We start from the raw sequence: 9,933 nt of genomic DNA, 5'->3' as shown, positions 1-9,933 counted from the left end.
TTTTGCTATTGTTTGATGTGATTTAAGGCTTTGACTAAGTTTGTATCGTATTTTAGGACATGGTGGTATGTTTGCATGAGGTCCCAGGGCCCTCGGGTGTGATTCAGATGCAATCAGATTAATGATGGACTTGAGGAAAATGCTGAAGAGTTTCAGGTCTGGTGTGATCGCACCTGCAAAGAATTGATCGCAGGTGCGCGACCGTAGAAGCGAGAATGGGGTCACAGTAGTGGTCCTGTGTGTGTTGGGCAGTGGTCGCAGGTGCGAGGAATTTTCTGCATCTGCGAGCCCGCAGATGCGACGAGTATCTGCATATGTAGATTTTGATAGTTGGGACTGGGCTCGCAGAAGCGGATTAGAATCCGCAAGCGCGGATACGCATGAGCAAATCAAGGACTGCAGAAGTGGTTTCACATGTGCCAATATTTGGTCGAAGGTGCGGCTGGTCGGGTTCTTAACTGATTTATGTAGAAGCGAACCTTCTTCCGTAGAAGCGGAGCCGTAGGTGTGGCTGATGAGTCCGCAGGAGCAAAAAGGTTGGGCAGATATTTAAAATCGAGGGTTTGAGTCTTCTCATTTTGAGAGTTTTATGGTGCGGACTTACGCGATATTTGAAGAGATTATAACCTAGATTAAAGAGTTAAGTGAATTTTGATCACTTTTACCCATGTATTTTGAATACCCATCGATTATTTCACCTAATTATCATGAAACTAAGTTGGAATTTGGGGATTTTTGACCCATGTATTGGAGAGTAAGATTTGAGGGATTGACGGTCGATTTGTGGTCGGAATTAGATATTTTGGTATGGTTGGACTCGTTATTGAATGTGTGTTTGGATTTGGTAAATTTTGTCTCATACCAAGACGTGGCCCGGGGTTGGCTTTTTGAATTTGATTAATGAACTTAGATTTATCGTATGGAATCGATTCCTATAGCTTGTATTGATTGTATTAAGTTATTTTGGCTAGATTTGAGTCGTTTGGAGGCCGCTTCGCGAGGAAAAGGACTGTAGGAGTAGGGATTTGCGCGGTTTGAGGTAAGTAACACTTCTAAATTTGATACTGAGAGTATGAATCCCTAAACTACATGTTATGTGATTGGTGTTGAGGTGACACACATGCTAGGTAACGGGCGTATGGGTGTGCACCGTAGTAATAGTGACTCGGTTGATTCCATGGAACTGTGTAGTTACCCAATCTTGTTGTTATTCATATAATATCCACATGTTAGAGAAATTAAGTTGTGATCCATGTTAGAAATCATGTTTAGGCTATATGCTAGTACTGTTGGGACCCACCGAGGTCATTTCTGTTGTTGAGTTATTTGCTTAAATTGAAGTTATATACTCGGTCACATTTATCATTTGCATATCATATTCCAGTCTCTGTTATCATATATTGTTACATCATGTATCATTGTTTGGGCCAATTGGCATGAGATTTTTGAGCCCGAGAGACTTGAGAGATTGATGACTGAGTGAGGCCGAGGGCCTGATTGTGAGTGATATTTATGGGATCAGACTGCACGCCGCAACATGTCATGTTAGCTTATATTAGCACTTAGGCAGGATCCGCCTCTCCGGAGTCTGACATACCATCAGAGAGCGCAGGTATCGTTGAGTGCTGAGTGCGAGTGTTGAGTGATTGAGAGTGCTGAGTAATTGAGTATGTTGGGTGAGGTGGAAACTCCTAGAGCATGAGTACATGAGTTTATTTTCGCGTTGCATTATAGGTGACATGCATATTTGACATGTAGACATAGAGATGTGATATTCCTCATGTTAGTTATACTTGGAACATTTTACCAGTATTGAGCCTAAATTGTTGAACTCGAAAGCATATCTACTTTTTTGTATTGTGTACAACTCATTATGATATTTTCTCTGAGTTATTACTGTCATTTTCCTGTCATATTTGTATTGTTATTATTTGAATATGGACAGTACCTATCTATGCTCGTCACTACTTTCAACCCAAGGTTACTCTTGTTACTTATTTAGTACATTGGGTCGGTTGTACTCATACTACTCTCTGCACTTTGTGTGTATATGAAGGTACATCTGGACCCGGTGGTTGCTAGACTTGGAGGTACTCCCAGAGAAGACTCCAGTTTTTCAAAGCCGACTTCTCAAGGTACTCTTTTTCTCTAAGTCCTCAAAACCCAAGTATACGTTTAGTGTGTGCTGATCAAATCTCACCTTGAGGTTGCATACTTTAGTCACCTTTGTCCCCTTATGGATGTGTGAAATGTCCGCATAGAACTCGCGGACAATATGGTCCTTGGCATCGACGAATCTCTCAGTGAATAATATCCGACCCTTCCTCGATTTGAACTGCCTGAACATGACATGATTGTATCTATCTAGATCCTTCAACAGAAACTACCTCTCATGCGTCAATGATCTTGTCGGCCACCATATCCGGAAAGCAGTGAAAGCAGCCAAACAAACAAATATGTCTTCCCATATTTCCTTCTACTTTGACCTTTCAACACCAGTGGATGTAACCTCTCCCCCTCTACCATCATCGGGTACATCCTGAACATTCTGCGCATCTGACTCTTGAACAACTGTTGGCTCGGAAAGCTAGCAAGCACTTTCCAAACCCTCGGAAGTGCTGTGAGGTGATGTAGCTACATCCATGGGCTTAGATCCCTGTGGCTTGGACAATGCAACAGCCTGCTCCTACAGAATATACATGGAGTTTTCCTAAAAAAACATAAGAACTAGACTTAGAGAGGCCTGCACCCCTCCCTCTGGCTGCTGTGGACTTCTTCCTGGTGGTTTTGGGCACACTGAGAGGCAAGGTACCTCTTCCTCGACCCCTAGAAGAGTCATCTCTACCTTTTGCAGTTTCACCGTGCCCTCACGATCGAACCATTGTCTATATCAAAACAAAGAGGATTGTTAGTTGCAAGTCATCATTCAACATAGTCAAGACTCATGTAGGCAAGGGAGAACATTGTGGACACAGTAGGATTACTATAGATTAACATGCGGTAGGAAAATGGGGTCCGCACATTTCTCTGTGCGGCCGTAGAAAGGGAGTTCGGACCGCACAATTTCAAGTGCTGCCGCGCTTTTGACAAAAAAGTTCAGAGGCTCAAGTACCTCTTCTCTGAAGTCAGTGCAACGGCCTTTCTGCGGCTGCAGAATTCATCTGCGGTCTACCAAATTTAAAGTGCAGTTCGCACATTTATTTTCTCAAGAGGTGGATATCTGATAGACAATGCGGACCTAAGTACATCCTATCTCAGAATTCTGTGATCCACATAATTAAAGTGCAAACACAGAAGCACTCGCCTTCACCAGTTGCCTAGAATAACTAAACTTCGGACTGCACAAATTCAAATGCAGCCTCAGATTTTGAATTTTCACTAACAGTTTTCGCTTTCATTTAGATTTTGCATTTACTTGTAAAAATCAGTATGGCAACACGGTATACACATCTAATCTAACTAACCCAACCCATTTGAGCATGTATTAATAACTACCCATTATTGATTTACCCCACATGAACACATGGATGAACTTTAATAACATATGGCCTAAAAAGAAACTAAAATTTCAAAAATTGAACTAACACAAAGATTAACATGAAGTGAAGCATACCAGATATAGTGAGTGCACTAGGTGTGTAAGCACAGGTAGGTATGTGTGGTGGATAGTGAAAATATCTCAGTAAAACTTGCAGAGCAACAGTGATTGCGAGGAGGGTGAAAAGTGTAAAATGAAAAAAAAATTACTATTTATACTCAGAGTAATTGAGAGGGTAAATGACCGAGTGCGGCCGAACAAATCCAAGTGCGGTCCACACTCTTTCACCTGGGCCTGACTTCTCTGTTTCTCATGTACGGTCAGCACATTTTTGAGTGCGGCCGCACAATTCTTCTTGCGGTCGCAGATTAGCCCCGCATTGACAACCTCAAACTTCAGAGAGTTTGCATTTTGACACTTTGGCAAGATTTTAGTTGTGCGGTCCACATGTAAAATGCGCGGTCGCACAAGCACTTCTGTTGTGGCACATGAAATTCTGCTGTCCACACAATTAAAGTGTGGTCCACAGTTCCTTAAACACTTAGACTTTTTAAGTCCACTTTTCTTGCATGTAACACTCAACCCTATAGCACACTTCAAATCAAGTTAGAACAACAAATAATGTCTAACTACAAAAGAAAAAAGAAAAAGAAAAATAACATGGGTTGCCTTCTAAGAAGCACATGATTTAACGTCGCGGCATGACGCAATGTCAAAGCATCCTCAAGTAAAGTAAATGACCGCCACCACGTGGCTATGTCCAAATTTTCCCAAGTAGTGCTTCACCTGGTGACCATTGACTCAGAATACTTCATTGTTCTTGTTCTTCAAGTCTAACGCACCGAAATGTGTCACACCAACAATTTCAAACGAACCACTCCACTTGGATTTTAGCTTCCCGGGAAACATCATCAACCTTAAGTTAAACAACAATACACAATTGTCCACCTTGAACTCTTTGTTCCAAATGTATTTTTCATAAAGATATTTCATCTTTTCTTTTTATAAGGATGAACTCACATATGCATGGTATCGGAACTCATCTAATTTATTCAAGTGTGCAACCCGCAAGTTAGCGTTTGCATCCCAATCAAGTTTTAATTTCTTTAAAGTCCACATTTCCTTGTGCTCTAGTTCCACCGGAAGATGACAAGATTTCCCAAACACTAACCGGTATGGAGACATTTCGATAGGTTTTTTGAAAGCTATCTGATAAGCCCATAAAGCATCATCATGCTTCTTGTACCAATCCGTCTGATTAGCATTCACCATTTTAGACAAGATACTCTTTATCTCCCGGTTGGAGACTTCCACTTTCCCACTAGCTTGTGGGTGATAGGGAGTCGTGGCCTTATGAGTAACACCATTCTTGCTAAGTAAAGTGTCAAAATCTTTGTTGCAAAAGTGTGACCCCTCATCGCTTATGATTGCACGTGGAGTACCAAATCTTGTAAAATTATTCTTCTTCAAGAAAGCCACTACATTTCTCGCCTCATTGTTAGGTAAGGCGATGACCTCAACCCATTTGGACACATAATCCACCATGACCAAAATGTAAGTGTTCCCATAAGAACTCACAAAAGGGCCCATAAAGTCAAAACCCCAAACATCGAAAATATCAATCTCCAAAATGGTTGTGAGAGGCATTTCATTTTTCTTTGAGATTCCACCGGTCCGTTGACATTTAACACTTCTTTTCACTAAGTCACTTGCATCCTTGTATATAGTAGGCCAATAGAAACCACAATTAAGAACTTTGGTCGCCGTTCTTGCTCCACTATGATGACCACCATATGGTGAAGAATGAAAAGCCCCAAGAATATCGCCTTGATGTTCTTCTAGTACACATCTTCTAATCACCCCATCCGTACAAATCTGTAAAAGGTATGGTTCATCCCAATAATAATCTTGACAATCTCTCTTGAGCTTATTCCTTTGGTTTGAATAGAACTCATCCGGAATGATTCCACTCACAAGAAGATTTGCCAAGTCTGCAAACCATGGCACCTCTTTCATTTAAATTGCCAAAAGTTGCTCATCGAGAAATGAGTCATTGATTTCAAGGACATCATGCGGCCTCCCCTCCTCCTCCAAACGAGATAAGTGGTCCGCCACTTGATTTTCACTACTTTTCTATCTTGGATATCAATATAAAATTCTTGCAACAAGAGTATCCATCTCATCAACCTGGCTTTAGAATCTTTTTTGCTCATAAGATATCGAAGCGCCGCATGATCCGTGTGGACAATAACTTTGGCACCCATCAAGTACAGGCGGAACTTCTCAATTGCAAACACAATAGTAAGGAGCTCTTTCTCCGTAATGGTATAATTGACTTGGGCACTATTAATGGTCTTACTAGTATAGTAAACCAGATGAAAAACTTTGTTAATACGTTCCCCCAAAATATCCCCAACTGCTACATCACTTGCATCACACATGAGTTCAAAAGGCAAACTCTAATTTGGAGCGGTAATGATATGAGTAGTCATCAACTTGAGCTTCAATAGTTCAAAAGCCCTCATACAATCATCATTGAAATTGAACTTGGCATCCTTCTAAAGGAGCTTAAACAATGGGTTCACCACTTTAGAGAAATCTTTGATAAAGCACCGGTAGAAACCCACATGGCCTAGGAAACTTCAATTCCATTCCTTGAGATTTTATGGCCAAGGACAAGACCTTCCTCAATCATGAGATGGAATTTCTCCCAATTTAGCACCACGTTGGTATTTTCATATCTAGCCAACACTTTGTCCAAATTTGCAAGACAATCATCAAAAGAATCCCCAACCACCGAGAATTCATCCATGAAAACTTCAAGGTAGTCCTCCATCATGTCCATGAAAATAGGCATCATACACAATTGAAAAGTCGTTGGTGCATTGCACAAACCAAATGGCATCCTCTTGAAAGAAAAAGTATCACAGGGACATGTAAAGGTTGTTTTCTCTTCATCTTCTGGAGCAATGAGAATTTGGTTGTAGCCCGAGTACCCATCAAGAAAGCAATAGAAAGCACGGTCGTCCAATCGAGCATTTCATCTAAGAAAATAAATTGGAAAGTGATCCTTCCTTGTAACTTTGTTGAGTTTGCGATAATCCATACAAACCCTCCAATCGGTCACTGTTCTTGTGGGAATCAACTCATTCTTATCATTGGTAACCACCGTCATGCCCCCTTCTTTGGGACACATTGAACCAGAGAGGTCTATGAACTATCGTAGATGGGGTAGACAACCCCGACATCCAACCACTTGATAGTATCCTTCTTGAAAAGTTCTTGCATAGCCTCATTGAGTCTTCGTTGGTGTTTAATGGACAGTTTAGTACCATCCTCCAACTTGATCTTATGCATGAAAAAGGCGGGGCTTAAACTTTGAATATCCGCCATGGTCCACCCAATAGCCTTCTTCCTCTTTTGTAACACTGCCAATGTGGAATCAACCTGCACATTAGTCAAACAAGAGAAAAGAATAACCAATAAAGTAGAACAAGGACCAAGAAATTCATACCGAAGGTGCGGAGGAAATGGCTTCAACTCCTAATTATGAGGCTCTTCAATAGAAGGTTTTGTAGGAGGAGTCTTCCTATTCTCAAGATCCAAAGATAATTTTTGGGGTGCATAGTTGTACGACCCCATTTCTTGCAAAGAGTTCACACACTCCATGAAACCATCCATATCATCATCATCTAAATTGAGCAAAACGGCCTCCAACATATCACCAACATTGATTATTGCACTTGTATCATCAACAGTGACACCGGTCACCAAGTCCACAAAATAACACACCTATTGCTATTTGGTTGTTGCATGGACTTACACACATGGAATACCACTTGTTCATCACCAACCCAGAAAGTGAGTTCACCGGTTTCTACATCACAAAGAGCCTTACCCGTAGCAAGGAAAGGTCTCCCAAGAGTGATAGATACTTCATAATCAACTTTACAATCTAGAATAACAAAATCCGCCGGAAGAATGAATTTATCAACCCGGACCAAAATATCTTCAATCACACCCAACGATCTCTTCATGGTATGATCGGCTATTTACAACCTCATAGAAGTGGGTCTTGGTTTCCTAATTCCCAAAGTCTTGAAAACCAAATAGGGCATCAAATTTATACTTGCCTTAAGATCACAAAGAGCTTTAGCAAATTCAGCACTCCCAATTGTACAAGGAATCGTGAAAGCACCGGAATCCTCCAACATGATGAGTGACCTTAATAGTTTCAAAATTCATTGAATGTTTCTTGGTCACAAGATCTTTCATAAACTTTACATAATCGGGAATTTGTTCCAAATCTTCCACCAATGGCATATTGATTGAGACACTCTTCATCATTAGAATGAACTTCTTGAATTTATTATCACCATTTTTCTTGGCAACTCTTTGAGAGTATGGAGGTGGAGGCTTAGGCAATGTTTTCTTCGCCTTTTTCACTACCGGTTCCTGTATGTCAATGATTTATTCCCTAGACGGATTCACCTTCTCTTGAGTCTCTTCAACACTATCATAAATATCAATTCAAACTTCCTCATTTGCTTAAACAACATCGTTTGGGATCTCTTCTTCTTGCGCCACTTGGTCATCATCGACAAGTCGCCTTTCACTTAAGGTGGGTGCATTCCCACCTCTTCCACTTCTTGTGATAACCGCCATAGCATGCCCCATATTGTTATCACCCTTTGGGTTCACCACCGTATCAATTGATAGTGTCCCCTTAGGATGAGAATTTAGAATTTGAGAGATTTGGCCCATTTAAACTTCTAGATTACAGATTGATGTGTTGTGAGAGGCAAGTTGGGCATTTGAATCGGAATTATTTTCCATCATTTTATTGAACATATTATCAATATGTCCCATCTTATTATTTGAAGAACTTGAACAATGTGAAGGATAAGGAGGTGAGTTGTTTTGTTGTTGATACATTGGGGGCCTTTGAAACCCCGACACCCGGTTGCCTTGATTGTTTCCCCAATTTTCTTTATTGTTTCCACTTCAATTTCCTAGATTGTTGTTATTATGCTAATTCCCTTGATTGTTAGAACTCCAATTGACATGGTTATTATGTGGTCTCCATTGTTGTTGATTTGAGCCTTGGAAGTTATTTCTTTTTCCTTGAAAATTGTTCACATATTGAACTTCCTCCTCTTGCATATTATAAGAGTCATCTTGATCAAAACCGTCATCATCATGCACATAGTTCTCCACTCGGGTTTGCATTTGTGGACCCTTGGTCCTCTTTTTGTTCACCAAAACATTAACTCTCTCTATAGCATGAACTTGCTTAGGAGCTTGCACTTGATTGAGTTGGGCCTTTGCTAGTTGTGTCATGGTTGTTGTCAACTCGACAATGGCTTGCCCATGGTCTTGCAACTCTTTGTGGAGGTGTATCATATTCCGATCACCTTGCCGGGACATTAGCCCGGGATTCAAGCCGATGACATTTTTGCCATCTCATCTAGAATGTCTCACGCCTCAGCATAAGGCATTGTCATGAAGTTTCCACCGGCTAGGTGATTCACTACACATTGGTTGGTTGTGTAAATCCCACGATAGAAGGTTTGTTGTAAAATGTTCTCCGTCATATCGTTGTTAGGACATTCCTTAATTATTATTCTATAACGGTCCCAAATTTCGCGTAGTGGTTCATTCGGTTCTTGCTTGAAAGCCAAGATTTCATCTCGGAGGGTAGCCATGTGCCCGAGAGAGAAAAACTTAGCAATAAACTTGGCTGCCAACTCATCCCAAGTGTGTATTGAATGGTTCTGCAAACGTTTTAACCAATCTAAAGCTTTAGCCCGTAGAGAGAAGGGAAAGAGCCTTAGACTCAATGCATCCTCAGAAACATTAGTTTGCTTGCTCCCCCAACATGTATCCACAAAGCCTTTCAAATGTTTGTAAGCATTTTGAGTTGGTGCACCGGTGAAGAAGCTTTGTTGCTCAAGCAAAGTGAGTATCATATTGGTGATTTGAAAGTTGCCTGCCCTAATAAGGGGAGGGACTATTGCACTAGCATAACTTTCGTTAGGCAATATCCGGTGTTGAGCCACTTGGTTGAGATGGTGGAGGTGGAAGTGGTATTGGCACGTTGTCTTGTGGCATGCAGCCTCGCCGATTAGGTTGTGACACTTGAGGTATCTCATCGAGTTGTTCCTCCTCACCGTCCAAGTCTCCCAAAGGCATATTTCTGAGCTCATTGTTCGACATGTTTGTACCTATGATTTCTTCAAAGAGTTAGTAACACAGAAGGGAAAGAAGATATTCTGAAAACACACTCAAATATATAGCTAAAATCGTTAAAACTCTTTGGCAACGGCGCCAAAAATTGATCCACGGCCAATCCACACTCAACAATGAGTGAAAACGGTCGTTGGACGAATAGTACC

At 41.1% G+C, this 9,933-nt stretch overlaps 1 protein-coding gene across 1 annotated transcript; it reads right to left on the bottom strand.

Annotated features, from left to right (window-relative positions):
• Positions 1–2,587: 2,587 nt before the first annotated feature.
• Positions 2,588–5,554, bottom strand: LOC138903077 (uncharacterized). The gene is made up of 3 exons (XM_070190991.1): positions 5,054–5,554; positions 4,559–4,792; positions 2,588–2,686 (listed from the first exon to the last, which is right to left on the bottom strand). Exons 1-3 carry the CDS (start codon positions 5,552–5,554, stop codon positions 2,588–2,590), a joined length of 834 nt encoding a protein of 277 aa, XP_070047092.1.
• Between the last annotated feature and the right edge of the window lie 4,379 nt (positions 5,555–9,933).

The sequence above is a fragment of the Nicotiana tomentosiformis genome, chromosome 12 (genome assembly GCF_000390325.3).
Source record: "Nicotiana tomentosiformis chromosome 12, ASM39032v3, whole genome shotgun sequence".
NCBI classification, from domain to species: Eukaryota; Viridiplantae; Streptophyta; class Magnoliopsida; order Solanales; family Solanaceae; genus Nicotiana; species Nicotiana tomentosiformis.
The sequence above is the reverse complement of the archived record's forward strand: the minus strand, read 5'-3'. Positions and strand labels throughout refer to the sequence as shown.

Bases quoted from the DNA above. Each gene is read 5' to 3' on its own strand.
- LOC138903077 (XM_070190991.1), bottom strand. From the start codon at position 5,554: ATGAAAGAGGTGCCATGGTTTGCAGACTTGGCAAATCTTCTTGTGAGT. The intron at 4,793-5,053 runs GTCATCGCCTTA...AATGCTAATCAG, and splicing joins ATGTGTCCAAATGGGTTGAG to ACGGATTGGTACAAGAAGCA. The intron at 2,687-4,558 runs GTGAGTTCATCC...TATATTCTGTAG, and splicing joins AGTTCCGATACCATGCATAT to GAGCAGGCTGTTGCATTGTC.